The following is a 23873-nucleotide window of genomic DNA, read 5'->3' as shown; positions in this document are numbered from 1 at the left end:
GCCTCACCAGGAAGAGGTGGCGGTCCTGGGCAGTGCCGTTCTTGGCAGACAGCTTTAAGATGTGGCCCTCCTTGATGAGCTCGTTGGCGGGGTTGACGATGTCCTCCTCGCCACCAAGTCTCTCATACACCTCCAACAGCTTGTGCATTTTCTCCTGTGACAGACACAGGGCTTAGGCCGCCACATGGGCACAGGGACCAAAGGGCCCGTGGTGGCCACCCTGCAGGTGCGGCCCAGAACCAAGATGGGGCAGCAAGCATGCCGATGAAGAGGTGGGAGGGACACGCCAGGTGCCACTCAGGCTGGGCGTTAAAGAATGAAATGAAGTCGCCCCGCAGAGAACGACGAATAACAGCCACTAACACCACTGCGATGGGCCAGGCTGGGCTCCTCAATTCCAGCACGGACCCTATGACGTAGGTGTCATTTTATCCCAGTTTAGACAAGGAAACTGAGGCATGGAGAAGTCAAGTGAGTTTCTGAAGGTGTTTCTGCTAGAGAACAGGGACTGGCCCTCTCATGACCTCTACGCTGCACCCCCGGTCCCTCTGTGGTCAGAGGAGGTATTTCCGGTGGCTGCAGCTTTTGCCCTGGACCGTCATCACTGCCTGTGGTAACCTTGCCTGGTTTCCTGTTCCTCTCAGACCATGTGGCCCAGGGCCGTCAAGACGCCAGACCTCTGCGGGCTGGAGGTCATCTTCGTCTGGCCTCAAGACTGCTTGGGTGGTCACATGGCCACGCGGGTTGTGATAGGAAAGGGTTGGCAACCTGTGGCCCCAGCTCTGAGCCGAGAGGCCATGGGCCCTGCCCTGCGCTGCCAGCACCAGGGCTAGAGCTGGGACCAAAGGAATGAATGCAGCAGAAGGCAGAGCTGAGCCTGCAGGAACCTCAACTCAGTGACACAGAGCCTGGACCTGCCAGGCCACAGCAACAGCTGCCCGGAGACCTGGCCAACCTCAGCCTGCACACCTCGGAAGCAGGCTGGTTTGGCTAGCCCTCTGTCTCTGGTACAAACACAGGTGGCAGATGTGGGTGTAGGGGTAGAAGGGGGAGCCAGCATAGAGAGTAAGCAGGAGCAGGCAGGGCATGGCCAAAGGGCCTTGCATGTACTGGGGGGCTGGGCGTGTACCTGGCGTGTACCGGGGGACTGGGCATGCAACTGGTGTGTACTGAGGGGCTGTGTATATACGTGGCGTGTGGGAAAGCTGGTGTGCACCTTGGAGGCAGTAGCAGGCCAGAAGATTCTGAATAGAGAGTGACAAAACAGGTGCCCCATAGAAAGCTCTGAGCTGGAGAAGTGTGGATCAAAACCGGGGAGACTCTCAGGCTGGGAGAAGCCAGGGCAGTGGTCCAGGTTGAGCAGAGGTAGGGCCTGGTACAAGTGTGGAGAGGCTCCCGTGAGCACACACTGATAATTCCCTAATGCCATGCCCTGGGGTCAGACCAGGACCCCACACCACCCGCCACCCCTGGCAAGCAGAGACCTCACCAGACTAGGGGAGAGAACCGCTGCAGGTGTGCTACAGGTGGGGCAGGAGTCCACCAAGGAGGAGGCCTCGTCTACGCCCCTCAGAGATGGAAACCTGTGGGCACTCCCCCAAACGTCCACAGGCTCCATGTTAGCTTGTGACCATGGAGTTCTCTTTGGCCTCCACCACATTTAGCGGGGAGGCAGAAAGGGAAATTAGACAAAAAGGACCCAGGGTGAAATGTAACCTGTGTAGGTTGCGGTGGGCACCCCACAGTGGGCCTGATCTCTGACTGATCTGTCCCTGGGGCCCCAGAGCAAACTGGGGACAGGCAGGTAAGGATGTGGGGCTGGACTGCAACACAGCACCTATGGGAACCAGCAGCTGCCTCTCCTTTCTCACAGTGAGAGACGTGGGGTCGAACAAATATTTCACTCCTTTTCCTCTCAAAAACAACAGTGCTCATGTGAAAATAAATTAGGTCTCAGGATTGGGAGACCCTAGGGCCAGCTGATGGCACAGGCTCACCCAGATGGCATCACAGGTGCAGTGCAGAGCTTATGGGGTTTCCCAGCGAGGCCAGGGATTTGGATTCTCCTGTGAACCGCCCCGATCTACAACTCTGGATGAGGACTTAGAAATTCTGCCCAGGCACTGTGCAGGCCAAACAAGGGACAGAGCCACCTGGGTCACAACAGGGCATGGGCTCCTCCTCCACCTCTAGGCTGTGTTTGGAGGTGATGAAGTTTGGCCACAACCCTGATGAGAGACCCCAGAGAGAACGATCTGCCTGCCATGTGCAGACACACGAGAACAGGACAGAAACCTGGGATAGAAGCTGCAGGTGCCTCCATCTGGGCTCTCCAGTGTTCAGACCTGCCACATACACACTGTCGTGTAAGCCCGTCTGTGGGATTTTGTGACAGCAGCCTGTGCTAAGACAGAGCTTCAACGAGTGAATGAATGAATGAATGAATGGTGGGTCCTGTTCTGAGCACTCTACATAGGGTGACTCATTTGATCCCACAGCAGCCCAGTGAGACAGGTCCTGTCACTGACCTCACTTTACATATGGGGAAACTGAGGCACAGGGCACTAGACAGCTTACCAACAACCCTAGAGTTAGTAAGGGGCTGGCCTGTAGAGCTCGTGGCAGAGGTGTGGGTGGTGTGCACGCTGTGGGGCCCTCAGGCATCTGCCAGGATCCCCACACTCACCATTTTCCGGATGGCGGCGTTGGAGTGGTTGGCGGCAGTGGAGATGAGCTCCAGGGACCCTGCGGGAAGAAGACGTGGAGTCAGGCTGCGGGGTGCCTGCTGGCGCCACACACACATCCTGACCTCACCAGGTGCTGCCCTGCTCGGGAAGGGTGGGGCCCTGCAGACACACTCCATTTTGTGGGGGTCTGCGGGGGGTCTGCCGGGGCCGGCACCCCACTCCCCCTGCCGCCACAGTTACTGCCTGTGGACCAGGAGCTGCCCCTTCCTGGGGCCTGAGCTTGGCCAGCATCCAGCAGCCCTCTCCCCAGAACCAGTGTCCACCCCTCACAGTGCAGGGGGGGGCAGATGGTTCTCTGTCCTCAGAGACTCAGTCCCTTCTCCAGCTGTGCTTGGGGGCGCCTGGCTGTCTCCCCTGCTCTGTCCCGGTCTCTCTTCTCTCTCTTTGGCTTCCCAGCAGGGGCCCCGGCTCCCACTGCCCAGGAGCCTCACTTTCTGCATCCTTCCGGTCAGGCGCGTCTCCGGGGAGCCTCTTCAGGTAGTCCTTGAGCAGCAGCTCGTAGCGGGGGACCCTCTGCACGGGCTCCAGCATATGGTGCTGCAGAGTCAGGTTCCCGCACACCTCCTGCTTCTGTGGGGGCGACAGACACACGCGTGGACCCTGGGCCCTCATCCCTGCTTATGGCGCCACAGCACCTGCACCCTGCTGAGTGCAGACCACATTTACAGCGGGGTAAACTGAGGCTTGGAGAGGCTGCACAATGGAGCAAGGGCCCCGACTCCCAGTGCTAGCTCCTTTATACACGTCCTCGCTGGAGTCCTTGCACCCAGACGGCTTCTTTCCCTCACTGGTAACTCCCCCACTCCATCAGGGGCTGGGCCTGCTCCCCTCCCAGACATCAGGAGTTCTCTGAGTGCTGCTGTGTGTTCTCATAGAAATGCAACCCTGCCTGCGTGCAGGGGTGGGCTCTCAGGCCCTACCCTGCCCCTGCCCAGCAAGGCTCACAGGCTCTCTACCCCCTGGCCCTCTGCTCCCACAGTGCCACCTCTGTGCTCCCCTCTCGGGTCCCCTCCCCTTGCTGCCCACCTCCTCTTCCTCGCAGATGAAGAGGAAGCACCCCTGTTGAGGCCCTGCTTGCCTCTTACAGAGTCCCCCTCGCCCCTGCCAGGGGAGGTGCACTGTCCACCCGCTGTTCGCCACCTGTCACCTGTGCCCACTCAAGGCCCACAACAGAACGGCTTCCAGCTCAAATGAGCTCCAAAGGCTCATTTGACACGACAGGGCTGGAGAAACACTGGCCTGCAACTGTCACGAACACGATCCTCCCGGCAGGGGCGGGGGCGGGGGGGCGCTCGGGCCGACAGTGCCTGCCCCACCGCTGGGCCTCCAGACCCTGCTGATGCAGGCGGCACAAACTCCCGGTTCCTGCTGGTCACTCGGGGCTGGGGCTCAGCCACGGGCCCAGCCTGGGAGGCTGGAGGGGGTATTCTGTGGAGACAGCTGGGGCGGATGTGGCTGCCGGGGGGGAGGAAGGACTCGGCATCAGCACTGTCCTCTCTGGGGCGGGAGGGAAGCTGGGACGCAGGGGGATCTCGGACTGTACACTAGGAAATCACAGGTGACCTGACGGCTGCAGGATCTGGGAAAGATGCAGAGTGGAGTAAGGTGTGTGTCAATGCATGTGTACACGCACGTGTGTGTGTGTGTGTGTGTGTGTGTGTGTGTGTGTGTGTGTGTGGCATGTGCACACACATGCACTCTGTGGTGTCCAAGTGTGGCGCTCAGGGTAAACACATGTTGGGACAAGCAGCTAACTATTCACAAAGATAAAGCTGGATTCTTACCACAATCCTTTTGGAAACTATTCTGGAGTAGCAATTCTAATTTTTTAAAATGAAGACATAACATAGCCGTGGGATGGGAAACGCATTTGTAAGCATTACTGTGAAGATTTCTTAAAGCGTTAATATATTAAAAACTAGTGAAGGGGCACCTGCGTGGCTCAGTCAGTGGGGTGTGTGACTCCTGATTTCAGCTCAGGTCATGATCCCAAGGTTATAAGATTGAGTCCTACATTGGGCTCTGCTCCAACAGTGTGGAACCTGCTTGGGATTCTCTCTCCTCTCTCTGTCCCTCCCCTGCTCGTGCTCTCCCTCTCTCCCAAAACAAAATAAACATTTAAAAAAAAAGAACTAGTAAACGGGAGTGCTTAAAAACAAAAATTTTGTATGGCAAACAACACTAATAAAATTAAAAAATAAAAGATCAATGAGGAAAATAACTTGTAGGACACAGAAGATGTTCTTAACATATAAAAGCCTGGGGCACCTGGGTGGCTCAGTTGGGTGAGCGTCTGACTTCGGCTCAGGTCATCATCTCATGGTTCATGAGTTCGAGCCCTGCGTCGGGCTCTGTGCTGACAGCTCAGAGCCTGGAGCCTGCTTCGGATTCTGTGGCTCCCTCTTTGCCCCTCCCTACTTGTGCACGTGCGCATTTTCTCTCTCTCAAAAATAAACATTTAAAAAATTATACAATGAAAGAGAGAAAAAAATTCCATTAAAAAACATTAAAAATCTGAAAAATTGTTAAACAAAAAAAAACGTGACATAGAAGAGACTACTGCAGCAGAGACGTGACCAGGCGGCTTGCAGAAAGACAGAAGGAAGACCGATACACATTTCCCTCCATGCCTGCGTGGCTGGTGAGTGGGAGACACGGGCACTGGACCCAGAATCTACCCAGAAACACATCACACCCCTCTCTGAGGCATGCTTCCCTCCTGTGAAATGACAACTAGGGTTCACGTCCCGTGGTTACTGCGTAGAGCTTCTGGACACATCCTGCTGTTTCACTGAACTTCCCTGTGCCAGCATGCGACCCAGCGCCATGCTGCAGTCAGGCGGCTGCCCTACCTGTATGCCTTGGATGATCTCTTTGAACAGCGGTGAGCGCTGGGTCCAGGTGCTCACCAGCTCCACAGCGCGGTCGAAGTTCTTGACGTACTCGCCGTACATCTTGAGGAACGGGGCCAGCTTCTGCAGGATGTCTCCAAGCCGGGGGTTCGTGTCCCTGTGCGGGGGAGACAGGTTGTCCGAGAAACAGCTTGGGCAAGGGGCCAGAGGTAGGACAGGGAGTCACCAGGAATCTGTGGGCCAACAGCCCAGCTCCCAGCTCTGCGTGATGGTGGGCACACCGGTCACCCTCTCTGAGCCTTACTTCCACCCTACCTCCCATATCCCATGGGCTGGGAAACAGCAGGTTACACAAGGTAAACGAGAGGATCGTATGGGCCCTTCGACAGTGCAGGCACAGGACCGCTGCTCCAGACCAGGGGTGCCAGCGGTGACGTGACCGCTCAAATGACAGGCACTCATCAAAGAGCATCCGTGAAACCCCATTTCAGCCGTTAGATGAGCAGATTTTAGGAACAAGGGGCTGAGCAGGCACTGGCCTAAGAAGGGGAAGGAGTGCAGTGCTGAAAACGGCATGGACGGGGATCTGAAAATGAACTTCAGGAGGAAAAAGAGATCAACAGCCTTTGACCTTGGAACTGTGGGGAACTGATCCTAAAGAGATGATCAGAAAGCAAGTGCAGAGAGCCATCCACTGTGGCATCACTGGACCGTGCACCAGGGGACATCGCTCAAAGGCTGGCCACCTGTGAAGGCAGGCGGGCAAGCCCCTGGGGAGTATCTGTGCACATGTGGTCTTTCTAGATCCTCAAGGAGAAAACCCACTTTTAAGCAAGTGTGGACAGCGGCCCTGGGGACTGTATAACCCTCACTGCAGGTGGAGTACATCCTTACAAAGGACCGACCAACTGCCAGGGACCCTCCCTGACACCCGAGTCAAGGTTCCTGGCGTCTGTGCTCTCAGTGGCCTGGCTGCAGCTGGAGAGTGGGCTCTTGGGCGCCAGAGAAGGGAGGGAGCAGCAGAGGCCCCAGAGCGAAGCAGCAGCACCTGGAACCGGGGGGCGGGGAGTGGGGGGAGGCACATGCTGTGGAGAATAGCAAGTCTGGGGCCATGCCTCACGGCCGAGCTGACCCTCTGCTAAGAATGCTCAGAGGGGCAGAGGGACAGGACCGCCCCTGGGGGCAGCAGCAGAGGATCCAAGGGGCACTGCGAGGGGGAACATCTCAGTTTTTAAGGCCAAGGGGGAGTATACATGAGGAGGGAAATGAACCTGCCAGCACTGTTTACTCGATGTTTGAGATCCCATAAAGCCCTGAGTGGGTATTAAAGTCCCTTTGATTTGCAGGTGAGGCAGCCTAGATGTGGGGACACTGCATGGAAGGAGCCAGGCCCTCAGGTGCCTCCTTGTCTTTCAGGCACACAAACCAGATTGAGAGGCCGCTTGGTCGTGAGAATTCCACAAAACCACCACGACAGAGTCGCCAGGGCCCCAGCCTCCACCAGCATTGAGGTCATGCTCCTGGGGAGATGCCCGCCCCCACTTCCGAGGGACCCGGGGCCACGCTCACCACTCCTCCGTGATCCGTGTCTGCAGTTCCGGCAGGAGGAACTGCCCGTGGAAACGATAGATCGAGGAGATGTTGGAGAAGATGCCTGTGGTGACTTCCGGAGGGATGCCTGCTTCCGCCAGCTGGGTGCAGAAAACCTGGGGTGCAGAGGCCCACAGAGCGGGCGCTGAGCGAGGGCTGCTGCAGACAGCACGACCGCATTTGCCCCGTGAGGCATTCGGGAGAGGCTGCTGCTGCCCGTTTTCTTCATCAAACTGGCTCAAACCTCTGGTTTTACAGCGAGCGAACTTATGGCTGAGGAGTGTGGGTGAGGCAGACACAGTCTCCTGCTGATGGGGACAGGCCATCTTCCCTCCACCCACCTGCCACGGAACCTGGGAGGTCCCGAGTTCCTTCCTCTGCTCCGTGAGCTACAGACAGAAGCAGCACCTAGCACTCTCTGAGTTCCCCAGGGGTTTACCTGCTGTGCCCATAAATCCTGTGCTGCTGTGGGGACAGGGAGGTGCCAGCCACTGTCCTGGCCACTTACGCAGAAAGATTTCCAGAGGCCATTCACGAGCTGAGACAACGCAACTGCCAGGCAGAAAGACCCCGCAGTGACAGGACAAGACCTCTGTCCCAGAGCCCCAGGCTCAGACAGCGAAAGGGAGAGGTCTCTGGATGAGACTCACATTCCAACCGTAAGGCCTGGCCAGCGCCATGAGATGGGGACTCTGCCTCTGCCACTACGCACAGACACCCTCACATGCATGAAGAAGGGCCCGGCCGCGTGTGCTACCTGGTCCAGTAGGTGCAGCCGCCTCACGTAAGTTTTCTCTGTGTGCAGGAGCTCCTGGGCGATGTGGAGCAGCTTCTGGGGCTCAGAGCACTGCAGAGAGAAGAGCATCAGCTCCCTGGGGAGGCGGCTCTGACGCTGGGTGACCAGGGGTCCCGGAGGGCCGGAGGAGACCGCTAGGCCTGGGACTTTTCGGGGAGGTTTCTGGGGAAGGCACAGCAGCTCCTGCCAATCCCCTCAGAGCCTCTGCAGCCCAGAGACAGCTCTGCCCTCCCGAGACCCTGGCCACAGAGCCGGTGGAGCAGCCACATCAAAGTATCCTGTGGCCTTTGTCAGCAAGATGGCAGACCAGAAAGGCGCTGAAATCAAAACCTGTAAACCAAGAATACTGTATCTAGAAAAGCTGTCCTTCAAAAATGAAGAAGAAATTAAAAAAGAGTTTCCCAAACAAACAAAAGGCGAGGAGTTCATTATCACCAGACCTGCTCTGTAAGAAATGCTAGAGTCATACAGCTGTACAAAAATACAGGCGCTCTGGTAAGGAAAACACATGGACAGATAGAACCTGTATTATTGTAATTCTGGTGCATAAAATTTAAATGACAGAAACCATTAAAAACCTGGAAATCTACACTAAAGGGTAAACAGTATATCAATGTGTAATTCATGACATCAGTAATGGAATGGGGAGGAGGGGCTGCTGTAAAGGAGTGGTTTTTGCAGTCAAAGTCAACTTGTTACCAGTTTAAAATAGAATGCTATAACTTATGGTGTTTTATGTAACTTCAATGGTAACCACAGAAAAAAATACCTACAGAATATACACAAAAGGAAATGAGTAGGGAATCAAAACATACCATTACAAAAATTCAATGAAAAATAAGGAAGGCAGTAGGAAAGGGACAAAAAATCCACAAGACATGTAGAAAACAATGATCAAAATGGCAATGGTTAAGTCCTTCCCGATCAGTAATTACTTTAAATGTAAATGGATTAAACTCCCCAATCAAAAGACATGGACTGGATGAATGGATTAAAAAAATACTATCCAAGTAACTACTTGCTGTCCACAAGACACTCACTCTCGATTTAAGGACAGACATAGGCTAAAAGTGAGAAGGATGGAAAAGATACTCCATGCACATAGAGACAAAGAAAGAGCAGGGGTGGGCACACTAATATCAGACAAAACAGACTTTAAAGAAAAAGACAAGACAGAACTTCTGTTACAAGACAGAACAAGGGATAGGATATAATGATAAAAGGATCAATGTAGACACAACCACAAATGTTTATGCACCAAGCCTCATAGCTCCTGAATATAGGAAGCAAACTTGATAGAACTGAAGGGCGACACGGCAACACAGAGATGGTAGGAGCCTTGTGTACCCCATTTTCCTACTGGACCTGCAGACAGAGTCCCAGTGAGGAAACAGAGGCTGTGAACAACACTGTAGACCAACCCGCCAAGCAGACATACACAGAACCCTCCACTCAAATCAACAACCTAACTTTACACCTCAAGAGATGAGAAAAAGAACACACTAAACCCAAAGCAGTCAGAAGGAAGGAAATAATAGAGATTAGATCAGAGATAAATGGAACACAGAATAGAAAAACAATGGAAAAAATCAACAAGACTAAGGGTTGTTTTTTGCAAAGCTCAACAAAATTGACAAAGTCTTAGCTAAATTACTAAGAGAGAAGACTCGAATTACTAATATTAGAAATAAAAGAGAAAACATTACAACTGATGTCACAGAAATAAAAAGGATCACAAGAGATTGGTATTAACATTTACACTCCAACAAACTGGACATCCTACAAGAATGGATAAATTCCTAGAAACACATCAAGACTGAGTCATGAAGAAATAGGAAATCTGAATAGACCAACAATGAGTAAGTAGATTGGCTAAGAAATAAAAAACTTCCCAAAAAAGAAAAGCCCAGGACCAGATGATTTCATTGGAAAATTAATACCAATCTTTCTCAAATGCTTCCAAAGAATTGAAGAGGAGAGAACAGGTGTGCCTGGGGGGCTCAGTCTGCTAAGCATCTGACTGGATTTCGACTCAGGTCATAATCTTGCAGTTCATGGGATCCAGCCCTGCGTGGGACTCTGTGGCGACATCAAGGGTCCTGCTTGTGATTCGTGCTCCCTCCACCCTCTCTGCCCCTCCCCCAATTGTGTGTGTGTGTGCTTGCTCTCTCTCTCTCTCTCTCCCCATCCCCCAAAATAAAATAAAAACTTAAAAAAAATAAATAAAGAGGAGAGAACATAGCTGAGCTCTGTGAGGCCAGCATTACCCTGATACCAAAGCCACTCAAAGACTTTATAAGGAGACTACAGAACAACCTCCCTAAAGGACACTGATGCTCAAGTCCTCAACAGAACAGTAGCAAATTTCATTCAACACTACCTAAAAGGATCATATGCCATGACCAAGAGAGATTTATTCTGGGATGCCAGAGTGCTTCCATCCATCAACATTCAACACACAACATTCACAGAATGAAAAACCCCACCTGATCATCTTAATTGACACAGAAGAAGCATTTGATAAAATGCAATACCCTTTGTGATAAAAGCAACATACTATGAATAAACGGGGACTTCCTCCACATAATAAAGGCTGACTTGATGTGTGTGACCCTTCCACATCAGCATGCCTTCACTCTACCTGGGAGGGGGGACGTGAGGCACAGGGTCCCAGGGCTCTGGTCCAGTGCCTCACCCCAAGGATGGGCCAGTATGTGATGTTCTAACCAGACACCCAGGATGAAGAAGGCAGACAAACCCAGAAGTGTTGGCATCTCCGTATTAGAGACACGAAGACCTGGGCCTTCTCCAGCAAGCCCCTGGCCCCGGGCACACCCCCAGAGCCCGTGTGGGCAGGATGGGACAAGCCTGGGGTCTGCACCTGCTCCCAGCACCCGGGACACACCTTGAGAGCCACAGGTGGTGTGGTCCTTAGTAACCACATCATTTATTTTCTGCATTGAATTTTTTTTAACATTTTATTTATTTCTGACATAGAAAGAGACATCGCACGCACGAGTGGGGGAGGGGCAGAGAGGGAGGGGGACAGAGATCTGAAGGAGAGCCCCACGTGGGGCTCAAACTCCCAAATGGTGAGATCGTGACCTGAGACGAAGTGAGACACCCAGATGCCCCTATTTTCTGTATTTCAGGTGTTTGGACATCTTGGGACCTTGCTGACCCCACAGCGAGGGCACCTCCCAGGTCTGGCTGTTTCTTGCAGATATAAAGGACCCACGTGCAATCGTGTCTTTCACATGCAAGCCAGGCCACGCTGATCCAGACATCTGGGAACGCGTCTGTGCCCAGGGCACACTAAGGTCATTCAAGTTGGCCAATCCAAACTTGCTCACCCTGCTTCTCCCGTTCCTTCCCACAGAAACCACAATGTGTACTTGCCACAGTTTTCACCCCCTCTGCCTCTTGACCCACTCTGGTCCTGCCCGTGTGGCCCCGTGGCCTGGCCTGCTCCTCTTCTTGGGAACTATAAGTAACAAACCATCCGTTTTTAAGTAAGCTCCACGCTCAGTGTGGGGCCTGACGCACAACCTGGACATCAAGACTCACATGCTCTACTGGCCGAGCCAGCCGGACTCCCCACCATCTTTTTCAACGGCTGCCGCCTCCTGATGCGTTGGCATTACCACACCCGAACAGTAACAAAACCTAGATTAAACCACAGCCCCCGCCTGCCCCCGAAAAGTTGGCTCACAACAGCGAGGGCGCGTGGTGGCCCCTCGCCCTCCAGGCCTGTCTTCTGTCTCGGTCACGTTAGCCAGTAGGCTCTCTACCGGGGCCAGAAGTTCGGGGGTTACCTCAACCAGGGCCAGCAGGTTGGGTCACCTGGGCTTCTCGTAGGACCCAGTCGCACCCTCCCCACGCACAGGCGTCTCTCAGAGCCAAGGGCCCCCCGCTTCATCTCCCCATCCCCACACGTTCCCGCACGGCGCCCAGAGCCCGAGATGCTGACAGGACACAGGCGGGTCTGTCACAGCACACCCGCCATGTTGTGGGCATATCTCCTTCCCGGCGCATCTGCACAGGGCTCGGCTCCTGTGCCCAGGCTCCCCTCCTGCCCCTGCCATGCTCCACGGTGACCTTGGGGCTCCCCATTCCTAGCACAGGGGACACTCATGCTGCCTTCCTCACAGGGGCTCTGCCAGGCGGGCAGCCAGTCCTGGTGAAGGGTGTGGCGGTGGTTCCATTGGCACCGAGACCCACCGTCACGGCCACCGGGGGTGGGGTCCCCGTGCCACCGTGTGGACATGTTAACCTAGGCTCGGCAGTGAGGTTGCCGCCTGAGGTGTTGGGGCGCCTGCCCTGCCCACTGACCTGTTGCAGGGCCTGTCTGACGTGCTGACGTGCAGCCACTACTGGAACCAGGCGGGAGCGATGCCACCGTGACCCTCAAGACCCTTCAGAAGACCCCTGCTGCCTGGAGACGGGGTGGCCTACCTTGGCTGTGTCCGCACGGGCCCCCGGCGGGCTGTTCTCGGTGTCTGGCTCCTCACCGCTACCTTCGCCCACATCATCGCTGTCGGCCTCCTCCCGCAGGGCCCCACCTTCTGGGGCTGCCTCTGGGTGTAGCCCCGGGACCACGGGGCCCAGGCCAGCCTCACCACCCTCCTCACAGGGAAAGTGCTCGCCGGCCACGCTGCAGGACGGACTGTCGATCCCACTGTCGCGATTAGGGATCTTAGCGCCACCACTGGGGTCCCCCGCGGGGCCTGCATCCGGGGGCCTGTCCCCTGCAGTCGGGCTGCCGGGACTCCCGGGGTCAGGGTCCTTGCGGGGGGCTCTGGGCCCAAGGGGCAGTGCTTGGAACTTCCCTGGGGCTGCCCTTGGCAGCCCCGGGGAAGAGCAGTCAGGCCCGATGTTCGGCTCCGCCAGGGCAGCAGTGGGGGTCGGGGCTGTTGAGGACCCCTCTCCTGACTCCATCCTCAAAGCTGAGCTCTGTGGGGGACCAGCCAGGGGCTTCCTGTGGGAGGAAATGAGCAGGGTCAGTGCCAGCCAGGCATGGACCAGTCCATGGGCACAGGCATGTCCCCCCAGAGAAGGGAGGAGGTGGGAGGGGACTGAGTGTGGAGTGAACAGCCCACACAGCTCCAGCTAGGCCCTATCCAGACAGACTTTTAGAGAATACCAAATGGAAAACATTTTATTTTTAAAATAAAATTTTTTTACATCAAAAAAAAAAAGGAAGGAGAAGAGACAGAAAGGGAAAGAAGAAGAAAGGAGGGGAGGAAGGAAAGGAGAGAAGGAGGGAGAGAAGGAAGAGTGGAGGGAGGAGGGAGGGAAGGGGGAAGGGAAGAAGAAGGGAAGGAGAAAAGGGAAGAGGGAGGGAAGGGAGGAGGGAAGGGAGGAGGGAGAGAAGGAGTGCCCAGTGTGAAGCCAGCCACTGCTCAATACATTTAAACCACATGCACAAAAGTCACGGTCATGAGGTCACCAGCAGTCTGCGAGGTGCTCTGGCTTCTGGGTGCTGTGTACCCCATGATATAGTTCTGAAGGGACCCTCCTTGGTATCACTGGGGCTGCGTGTCTAACAGGTGATCAGGCACCTTCCACAGACCCGGGGCCAAGGAGGCCAGGGCTTTGCTCCAGATTCCAACCCTCCCCCCCCCCCCCCCCCCCCAGCCAGAGCACCCTGGAGCTACTTCCTGCTTTCACCTCCCACCTCTCCTGGAGGAGAGGGAGTCAGGTGCCAGTCTGGGAGGGTGGGGCTGGGCCAGGGGAGATGACATTCCCCCAAAACCTTCCTCATGCCCCACTTACCTGGCCCCAGGTCCCCAGTGAGGGCTCTGCACCTGGCTCCTTGCTGGCTGCACTCCTTCCGGGTCACGGTCGGTGGCTCAGGCCAGAAGCCGGCGTGAGAGGGACTGGCCGAAAGTCTCCTTCCTGCCCATCACGTTAGAAGTGGGGGTCCTGAAACAACACGGTGGGAGAGGGAGCATGAAACCGCTGGCTCGGCGGATGCCAGGATGCCAGGCCGGCTCCAAAGGTAGCGGGTGTAAGGGCAGCTTAGGGCCCCGCCCAGCGCGGCCAACCCTGCAAGGGTCACGGCCACAGGCGGAGGGAGCACAGGGGCGGCTCGAGGGCCAGGACTGACGCCTCGGAGTCAGGGTCGCACCCGGTGTGCAGAGAGCCGGCGGGCACCCTCCCAACACCCCCAGACGCGGCGCCCAGGGCTCACGCCCACAGTCAGCCCAGCGGCCAGCAAGCAGTTTCTGCACCCCCTCCCCTCCTCCCCCTAGAGACAAGGCTAAAGACCCACCAGTGGAGACGCAGCTCCCTCTGGCTCTCACACAAAACCCAACAGGCATCCAGGGCCTGGCCCTCCCCTCCGCGGCGCTTCAGGGCAGGAAGACCTCAGGGCAAAGTCCTGACGCACCAGCTCTGCCTACGGCACCTGCCACCTGCGTAGCTGGCTTCCGTGTGGCGGGACTGCTCCCGAGCGGACCTTTCCCTAAGGGACACCAGGCCACAGCAGGACGCACACCCTGGCTGCCACGCTCCCAATCGCTTTACGCAGTGGGGGGGGTGGGGGGGGGGGGGAAATACCAAGATTTCCAGCCTGCGTTGTGCTCGCCGTTCGGAGACAAACTCAAGTTCCAGCAGACACTCAGGACACAGCCCTGCCAACGCGTGGCTGGAATGCGGGCGGCAGGCGACGCCTCCCTGGGTCCAGCGGGTCGACCCGCACCAGGTGCAGCCTCCGCAACCCCACCTCAGGCTGTCCTGCCTCTGGTCAGGGTGGAGAGACAGCCTCCACCGGGCGGCAGAGCACAGCGCCCCCAGCAGGTGGGAACCGGCACTGCGTGCACTGTGTGTGTGTGTGTCCCCCTGTCCAGCGGGACAGGGACCCGGGTGACAGTCCAGGAGAACAGGAGGTGGCGGTCACCAGGCAGAGCGCTGGAAGGAGAGCCCGTCAGGGAGCAGAGCGCTGCAGGGCCCCCAAGGATGGCTCAGCGCACGCGAGAGGGCGCCACGAGACGGAGGAGGAGCCGCTGGAGGGCATGGCACGGGTGCGGGCTGGGCCATGCGGTCCCCACGGGGGACCCACGGGGAGCCCTGCTCAGGTCCCAGGAAGCCCCCGTTTACACGCAGCGTCACTGCGTCCCTGAACAACGTTCACAACCGGTGATGAGAGCACAGACCAGGGAAGCTGCGGGCCCACGTCCTACTCCGTGCACAAGGTCAGCAGAGACGGGGACGCGCACGACTGTCTTCCAGGAGCGGATCCGCTGGGGGCAACAGAAACCATCCCGACCGAATCACAGAGATAGCGGGATGTGGAAAAACCCAGCGGCACAGTGTGCATGTACCTGGACTCCCCGTGTATATAACTGCAGGCCAAAAAAAGGGATTGAGCAGGAAATGCTTGAGGAAATCATGGCCAAAGTGTTTCCTGATTTAATAGAAGCTATAAATCCACGGATCTAAGCAGCTCCGTCGATGCCAAGCACAAGAAAAGCGTGCACTTAAACATTTTTCCACAGAGAAAACTCTAGGCTTACAAAGCCTCTCTGGCGAATTCTGTCCAACATTAGGCAAGAAATGATATCAACTCGACACAAAGCTTTCCAGGACACCGAGGGAAAGAGAACGCCTGCCAACCGCACGGATGGCTCTGGAAACACCGTGCAGGGTGGAAGCAGATGGACACGAGGGAAGGTCCTCATCTGCCGCTCCATCTACAGAGTTCCGGGAGACGCACGCTACCCGGCGGTCTGGGATGCCGGGCGGCTCACTGTCGTGACCGGGGAGACCGTTTCACAGGTACGGACGCGTGTGGAAACGTCAGGTTGTGCGCTTTGAACGCGGGCAGTTCCTGTGTCGGTTACACCGCACAGATGGTGATGCCTCTGACTTGCTCCAGCTCGGCAAGTCAATGTCCCCAAGTGCCATTTTCCTTATTCCAGGAGGGACGGAGAGTCAGCCAGAGCACAGGGCCAGGCCTGTGGCCTAGGGAGGCTCCTGCAGCACTGGTGCCCACCTGGGCATTCCCTTCCGGAGGAGTGGGCTGCATTCTTCCCCCAGAGACCCGTGGGCCACAAAGGCCCCTTCTTCCAAGGGCAGCGGCAGGAAGCAGCTCAGCCAGACAGGAAAGCCCAAGGCTCAACATCAACGCGTCCTTCAGGGAACGCAGAGCACCGCCCCCCACTCTGACTCAGGAAGCCCTGGGATGCAGCCCACGACCTTGCTCACCCCAGGACTGGTCTCCCCGCTGCCTTGCCGAGGCCAAGGTCAGGGAAGGCCAGCCCAGTTGCTGCCCGCCTTCCACGCTGCTCAGGGGACCAGACGGCTTCGGGGAGGGAACACACGTGCGCACACACACACACACGCATGCTTCCACAACACGTACACACACACACACACACACACACACCACGTGCCAGGAGCTGTGCCGAGCACTTCTGCACACCGGCCCAGTCACAGTCACCAGTCACCAAGGTGGGTGATGCTCTGTGTCTCAGACAAGCAGCACCTGGGAGCCTCTATCCAGACACGCTGCTCTGAACCCCGGACTGGGCTCTGGGCTCATTCTGACATGTCCAGGGCCTGGGGGGGGGGGGGGTGTCACCATGGGAGGTGACACCTCTAGCAGGCCCTGGCTCTCCCCTTAGAAGCCCCGAGTCCCCCCAGCTGAGTGAGGCTGGCTCCTGCACCTATGCAGGACTCAGCCAGGGTCCAGGGCCCCTGACAGCCAAGACTGCCACTACCCAGCAGAGAAGGCGCCAACACTGGGGCTGGGGGAGGTTTGGGCAATGTAGAAGTATGGACAGATCAAATGTCCCCCTCTGTGCAGGGTGCTGGGGACCATGTAAGTGTCTCCACCGCAGCAGCCAGCAGACAGGGAGGCATGAACGCTGTTGTCCCGGGCCTGGGGCCCTAGTACTACCCGAGACAGGCAGGGACGGTCCTGCAGATGGACCACAGGGCCGACCGCTGCTTAGTTTCCCCTGTGGCGAGGTCTGCTCCTCAGGAGCAGCACAGGAACCCCTGCTGGAACCACCACCATCTCTGTCTCTTGCCGTCTGGCACCTGGCACCCTGTCAAATAGCAGCCGCCAGAGGCGTGAGCCAGAGAAGCCTCTGGAACTGTCCCGGCCCTGACTGGCCCCAGAGAAACCCTGAGTGAGAGCCACCTGGCAGCACCCTGCCAGCCCCAAAACTATGCGAGATATTCAGTGGGGCTGCTCTCTCCCCCACCAAGCTCAAGTGGTTGGTCACCTGCAGCAGGTGACCCGAACGAGGCTGAAAATACCATGGGGCGGCACCAGGAACCTCTGTGCCACCACACATGCATGCGGGTCCAGGCTGGGAGACACGGCTGCAGAACCCACGAGCTGCCAGTGAGAGAGGCCCATGACCCGGGGGTGCTCCGCTCCAGGTCAGGCACTTGTGTTGGGGCCTCAGCCTGCGGTCTCCGTCCCGTCTGCTGAGCACACGCAGGCCCTGGCATGCGTCTGGGGTCAGTGGGATCTTGGAGGCAGGCGGGGCCACCAGGGCAAGCTGAGCACGGAGGAAAGGAGATGGACCGACACGGTGCTGTCCCTGCCCGCTGGGATGCCCACACCAGCTTACATCCTGACTCAAAGTTCCTGCACTTTTGCAAATGGTTTGATGCATCCTTTCCAGAAAACTTAGAAGTTGTGGGAAAACAGAAAGGAAGTTAGAGCTCCCTGTCACCCTAGCACTGGGATGCTCGTGTGGGCAGCCGCCTGGGGACTGGATGGTCCCAACAGGGTCCTGGTGGGCTGCAGCCTTTCTTAGAGACATGCTTTTGTTTCAATGCCGATTCCAACACGAATGCGTCTTGTCCTCAAGACTTGAACGAGTACTTGCACACCCATGTTCACAACAGCGGTATTCACAAGAGTCAAAAAGGAGAAGCAACCCAAGTGGTCACGGGGGATGATAAACAGCACATGGTGGGTGTGTGTGACAGAACATGACTTGCCAGTAAGAGGAGACAGACCCTGACACCTGCTACCTCACGGATGGGCCTGGAGGACATGATGCTGAGGGCGGTGAGCCCGTCACAGAAGGACATGCCCCGTGTGATTCCACCCACGCGAGGTCCCTGGGGTCGTCAAATCAGAGACAGAACATGGATGGTGGACCCCGGGGCGGAGGCAGTGGTGGTGGGGCCAGGGCAGTTCGTGTTTCTAAGTCTCAGTTTGGACGAAAATGTTCTGGACGATGGATGGTGGGGATGGGCTGGAGAAAGATGTGAATACACTTAATGCCACTGAACCAGACCTTTAGAGTGGCTTGGATGGCAAACTTTATGTCACCTGTATTTTACCACACACACACACACACACACACACACACACACACACACAGTTTTTTAAAAAAGCTGTGTTTTGGAAAATCCTATCAGAAGTTGTGTGAACCAGAGTCGAGACAACAGTGATTCAAAAGCACCTAAAACCTACTCCCCCGCTGTGCCTTGGCCTTTTCTCCACACCCCGGAAGCCCCTTGGCCCGTGGGGACACGCGGTTGTGGTGAGGGCTTGGCCCAGAGCCAGCTGCCTGAAAACCGGTTGACCTGCTGCTGCTAAGCCACTGCTCTGCTGCTCTGTCCCCTGCCCCCCGACCTGGTCCTGGGGCTCGAACAGACGGGGGGATGGGGACTGTGACACAGACCTGGGGGGAATCCTGACAGACCTGGGGGGGGCCCACACTTGGTAATGGCTGACACAAATGGGGAGGGGGGACGCTGACACAGACCCGGGGTGGAGGGGGGTAGTGTGGACCTGATGGACGCACAGCACAGGAAGGACGCACAGCACGCAGGTGTACGGTAAGCGCACAGGACGCTCGGCACAAGGTGCGCACCGCAAGCTGGTGAACGGCCCGGGGGACGCATGCGCACAGAATGCACAGCATGCGGGACGCACGCGCAAGGATGCACAGCAGGAGAGGTGCGCAGCACGCAGGTGTATGACACACGCACGAGACGCACGGGACGCTGATAACACAGCGCGCGAGACGCATGCGCACAGAACGCACGGCCCGCAGGACGCACGCGCATGGGACGCACGATACGCGGGGCACGTGGCACAGGGGACCCACATGCCCAGAACGCGTGTCACCCAGGACGCACAGCATGCGTGACACCCGGCACGCAGGTGTACGGCATGCGCAAGGGACGCATGGCACGCAGGACAAACAGCCTGTGGGACACACGACACGCAGGTGTACGGCACTCGCATGGGACGCACAGCACGCGGGTCTGGCTGTGCCTGCAAAACCGACCACCTCCGCTGCCTCTACTTACTGTTTCCTTTTCCTTCGTATTTTGTTTCCCCCTTGAACTTTCTGTATACGCGCGTACTTCTGTTTCCTGCTGTTGGTATTCACCGTCACTGCACGCTGCAGCCCTTGCCAGCCATCACACAGCTGCAGGAAGAAGGCCCGGCCTTCCCACCGGTGTGTAGGCCCATGCGGGCGCCGGGCTGTGTGGCGGGGTTGCGTGCTGGGGGTGGGCCACCAACTTCTGGTGCTGCTCTGAGCCACCTGCTTCTGGGGTATGTGTGGCCCTACCTTTCATTATATCTGAAAATTTCCCTAAAACATCTAGTGAGACCGGCAGACGTGCACCTTCCCAAAGCTATCTCACGGAAACCCTGCCCCGCGCTCCCGAGAGCCACCCTGTGTGCGTGCGCCCCGGTCCCACCCGGGTCCACACCGCCCTGGGGAGGCCTCCCCACGGATCCCCACCTGCGGTCACTGTCCCTGCTGCCCCGGTGGAGCCCTCCCCATGACAACAGGTCTCACCTGTGCAGTGAGTGACCTGCCAGGTAATTGTGGGAAAGGGACATCACCTTCCCAAACCCGCTCACTTGGGCGAGCCAGAGTGCCATGTCCTGGGCGCCCACGGGCTTCATTCGTGTGGGCCCGTCAGAGCCTGCAGAGCACTCCGGAAAGGTCGGTCACCGTCCACCTGACTGGACACCTACACGACCAATCATCACCATCATATGCGAGACCTCAGATAAGGAACATATCCCAGACAGAGGGAACGGCGTCTCAGAGAGGGAACAGCACCCCAGCCAGAGGGAATGGCGTCTCAGAGAGCGAACAGCAACCCAGAGAGAGGGAACAGCATCCCAGCCAGAGGGAACAGTGTCCCAGCGAGAGGGAGCAGCATTCCAGAGAGAGGGAACAGTGTCCCAGCCAGGGGGAACAGCATCTCTGATGGAAGAAACAGGGCAAACGAGCATCAACCTGGCCATCCGGAGAACCAGGTCATGCGCCTGGAGATGGAGGAGGTAGAATCTTAGGGCTGCAGACAGAATGGGTCTCCCAGCTGTGGGCAGCTAGGGGGCTGTGCAGGGGGGCGACGCCCCATTCAAGGCTGGGCTTCACATCTGTCCTACGGTTTGACTTCCATATTCAGCTCCTTTACTGAGGTGCCTCACTTTCGTCATGTGTCAGTGGGAATCTTCAGAATCCACCTGGGGCAGGTGCTCCCAGCACTGGGCCAGCAGGTGCACCACTGTCACCGTTCTGAGTCCAAGGACAGCCCCATTCCTGGGCTTTTGAGGGGCTCAGGGCAGCAATGCTCCGTGTGACCTCAGAACCTCGTTTAACCCATCTGAGCTCCGGCCTCAGCGGACCAACTGAGGTTCAGGCCTCTGCGTGTCAGGGCATATGGGCCCGTCCAGTTTCAGAGGCCCCTGAACTGGAGGAGGTGCTGGGCTTTGTGGGGAGACGGACATCAGCCCCGAGGAGGGGAACCAGGGCCCCCAACATCCTGCAAACACCCAGCTGGAGACAAACCACTTCCTCCCTGCGCACCCGGCCCCACCCGGCTGAGCTGTCAGGCTCCGAAGGTTTGAGTTGGGCCCGAGGCCGAGGCCCAAAGCTCCCTGTTTCCTCTCCTGCCCAAGTGGCTGAGTAGTCGGCCAGTCGACTGCAAGCCTGGAGGGCCCTGGGAGCTGGGTGCTCGGGGCGCAGCTGTGCCCCTGGACACACCCCTGCTCCGCACAAACACACTGGCGTCTGGCTCCACCCACAGCCACCCGTGGTGTGCCCCCACCCAGGAGTCAGCCGTGTGGGGTTCCCAGGGGGTCCTCCTCCCCAGTAGGGCCGCCACAGCCAAGCCCTGTCAGCATCTATATTGCAGGTTGCAGAACCTTCCAGAGCCGCATTTTGTGGGAAGGCCTACCCGCCCGGGGACTGTGTCTGGGACCACCCACCCCTCCTAAGCCCAGGCAAGGGAAGACCAGCACTGGCCAGGGCCTCAGTGACAAATGTGCCGGCCGGACCCACGGAGGGGGGCGGTCACCCTGAGCCAGGTCGGCCTCAGACCCCGGCCCCTCCCGGGCTCCGTTCACCTCAGCCGGTCTGAGCAGCCCCAGACGATGCCGAGTGCTGTCCTGGCAAACGGCGTGCTTGCCACTGGATGCGGCCCATAGCACCCTGGTTCTTCACAAACAGGCCCCCAGGAGGCAGAGGAGCGCGCACAACACGCCGCTCACGCACCACCACACGGTTCCTGCCTTGGAGCCACCGACCCCAAACGGCCCCTGCTCTGAACACCCTCGTCCCCAGGAGTGCCCCGTGCAGCACCAGCACAGGCTGCGGGGGCCGGGGAAGACCCCGGAGCTGGAGCCACTCACCTGCTCTCCGTGGGAGTGTGTGCTTCTGTCCGGGGCGGACCTCAGGCAGCAGCGAACACAACTTCCTTTTGCTGGTTTTGCAACACAGGTCACCAAAGACGGTGCCTTTGCACTTCCGCGTCGTCACATGCCCAAGCTCACTGGTTCCCCAGCTGCCTCTTCTGTGAAAGTACAGCCCGAACCGGCTGGAGAGCTGTCCAGGCCCCGCCGAGCCTCTGCACCGTGGCCTGCGGTGGCTTCACAGTGCCCTGAACTGTCCTGGGCACGGACGTGGCGGAGGCCCCAGACTTCCTGCCTCCAGCTCGCCTTGTGGGCTTTTCTGCTCAGATCTGCAAGCACACAACACTGGGACCCTTGGGGTGTCCAGCAGACGTGAGCAGTGGGGTCCCCTAGCTGAGAGGAGGGCCCAACAGACCATCAGAGGAATGGTGAAAAGGGCCCACCCTACCCACGACACTCCATGACCTCGGGGAGTAAATACGCGAGAAGTGGAGTCCTAGAGCTCGGGCCACGAGTTCTGCCTGCCATCCAATGGTGGCTCCTTCATCCCGCCATGATGCTTCTTTAGAGACAAAGTGATTCTTTGAACCTTGATGTCTTCGTTGCTGGCCGGGGGTCACTGTGGAGCCCCCCGGGGCAGCACTGCACACACAGGCAACGCGTGAGGGTGAGGAAATGAGCAAAGGGGCAGCTAACGGGGTTCTCTGGCCCACGAAGACCTGTCTCGTGCATCCCCACAGCTCACGTGGCTCCCCAGTGGGGTCTACACAGCACGCTCGCTCCCATGCCCCGCTGTTTGGGGGCGGTCAGGCTTTACCTCCAGATAGCCTTCCTTCTAAGCTGAGGTCTGAGAGAGTCTGTGAGGGAGATGCCGACCGAGGTCAGCCCACAGCGGGGGCCGCCGTGTGCACGGACGCAGGTACACTTCCTTCCAGGAAGCCCGAGGCGGGTGCGCATTCTGTGTGGGCCCCCCCCCCCCAGCCGCCACCTCACTGAGGACTCAGAACTGCCCCACCCGGCAGGTGAAGGACGGTGGCCGGTGTCGCACCGGCACCTGGGCTCACGTCCTGGCTCTTGGGCCAAGAGCTCTGTGCCACAGAGCCTCTCAGAGCCCCTCTTCCTGTGCCATCTGCGCCATAAGATGGAGAGAATACGGGGTACATGGGGTTTTTGGGTGGAACGAGGGCCTGGCCCGTGGCAGGGGGACCCTCCAGATGCTCCCGGCTCAGGTGTGGCAAGAGCAGCACCTGCCACCTTCCCCCAGCGTGGCCCTTGCCCGCTGACATCCCTGAGCCAGGACACTGGCCGTGGGACACCATCAGGACCTGAGGACCCAGGCCCGGAGCCCTGCTGCACACAAGTGGCCTAAGAAGGCAGGGATGAGGGCACACAGCACGGCAGCAGGCCAGGTGTAAAGACACAAAAGTGATGAACAAAAAGTGCAGTGGGGCGCGGCCTGGATGGAGAGCATCCTATGGCAGGCAGCGGGGGGGAGGCATGTCAACCAGGGAGGTGGCACCGTCCAACAAGGAACACACTTGTGACAGCCGGCTCCCAGGATGGCCGGGGAACAGTCACATCTGGGTGTTCCTTCACTGCACACCTGTGCCCTTTGCTTGGGGCTGACCCGGTGACATGCCACTGGGACACCAGAAACGAAGAGGGCGACCTCCAAGGTCAGGTCTGCCTTTCCCTCCTGGGCCGCTGGCTCTGGGGGAGCCGCTGCCACGTGGTGAGGACCCTTAGGCCGTAGTGTGGAGAGCCCTGCGTGGGCAGCAGCGGAGGCCGCCAGCCGGCCGCCGGCACCAGCCTGCCTTGAGGGAGAATGAGGGAGTGGATCCCTGCCTGCCCAGCCGTCAGGTGAGACCGCAGCCCCCGCCTCACCAGAGACCTTGACCAGAGCCAGGCTGCACCTAAATTTCTGACCCACCAATGAAAATAGAATTGATAAGTGTTTACTGTCATTTTAAGCCACGTGGTTTAGGTTGTTTGTTATGCAGTGACAGGTGATATACTGCGGTCATCAGGAAAAAGGGCCAGGGGTGACCTAAGGGCAGAGGGTGTCAGGCCACAGGGGAGAGACATCTACAGACAGTCTTGTTTTAAGGCACTATTTCTCTAGCCAATGATTTAATCAGTGGCCCAACAGACCAAACTGGGGCCTCAACCCGGAAGGGCTCCCTGATGGCGGTGAAGACCCGTTCTGTGCTGCTCACTCTCGGTGAGCCCAGAGGGCTTCTCGGGGTCCGAGG

At 57.9% G+C, this 23873-nt stretch overlaps 1 protein-coding gene across 6 annotated transcripts in view; it reads right to left on the bottom strand.

Annotated features, from left to right (window-relative positions):
- The window catches only part of FGD3 (FYVE, RhoGEF and PH domain containing 3), a 54724-nt gene that overhangs the window by 18233 nt on the left and 12618 nt on the right, over nucleotides 1–23873 (bottom strand). For 3 of the 6 annotated variants that reach the window (XM_019434320.2, XM_019434326.2, XM_053907696.1), the window contains exons 1-9: nucleotides 21622–21752; nucleotides 13761–13910; nucleotides 12441–12963; nucleotides 7947–8036; nucleotides 7169–7305; nucleotides 5600–5756; nucleotides 3179–3317; nucleotides 2687–2745; nucleotides 8–154 (exon numbers count right to left, since the gene is read on the bottom strand). In XM_019434320.2, the coding sequence (XP_019289865.2) occupies nucleotides 8–154; nucleotides 2687–2745; nucleotides 3179–3317; nucleotides 5600–5756; nucleotides 7169–7305; nucleotides 7947–8036; nucleotides 12441–12923 (1212 nt within the window). In that variant the 5' untranslated portion in view covers nucleotides 12924–12963; nucleotides 13761–13910; nucleotides 21622–21752. Of the gene's footprint in view, nucleotides 1–7; nucleotides 155–2686; nucleotides 2746–3178; nucleotides 3318–5599; nucleotides 5757–7168; nucleotides 7306–7946; nucleotides 8037–12440; nucleotides 12964–13760; nucleotides 13911–14259; nucleotides 14378–21621; nucleotides 21753–23873 lie in introns of those variants that run through there. The other 3 variants (XM_053907695.1, XM_019434322.2, XM_019434323.2) reach the window with 3 other exon arrangements.

This window comes from Panthera pardus, unplaced genomic scaffold (assembly GCF_024362965.1).
Source record: "Panthera pardus isolate Hobbes unplaced genomic scaffold, ASM2436296v1 HiC_scaffold_20, whole genome shotgun sequence".
In the NCBI taxonomy this organism is placed as follows: domain Eukaryota; kingdom Metazoa; phylum Chordata; class Mammalia; order Carnivora; family Felidae; genus Panthera; species Panthera pardus.
The sequence above is the reverse complement of the archived record's forward strand: the minus strand, read 5'-3'. Positions and strand labels throughout refer to the sequence as shown.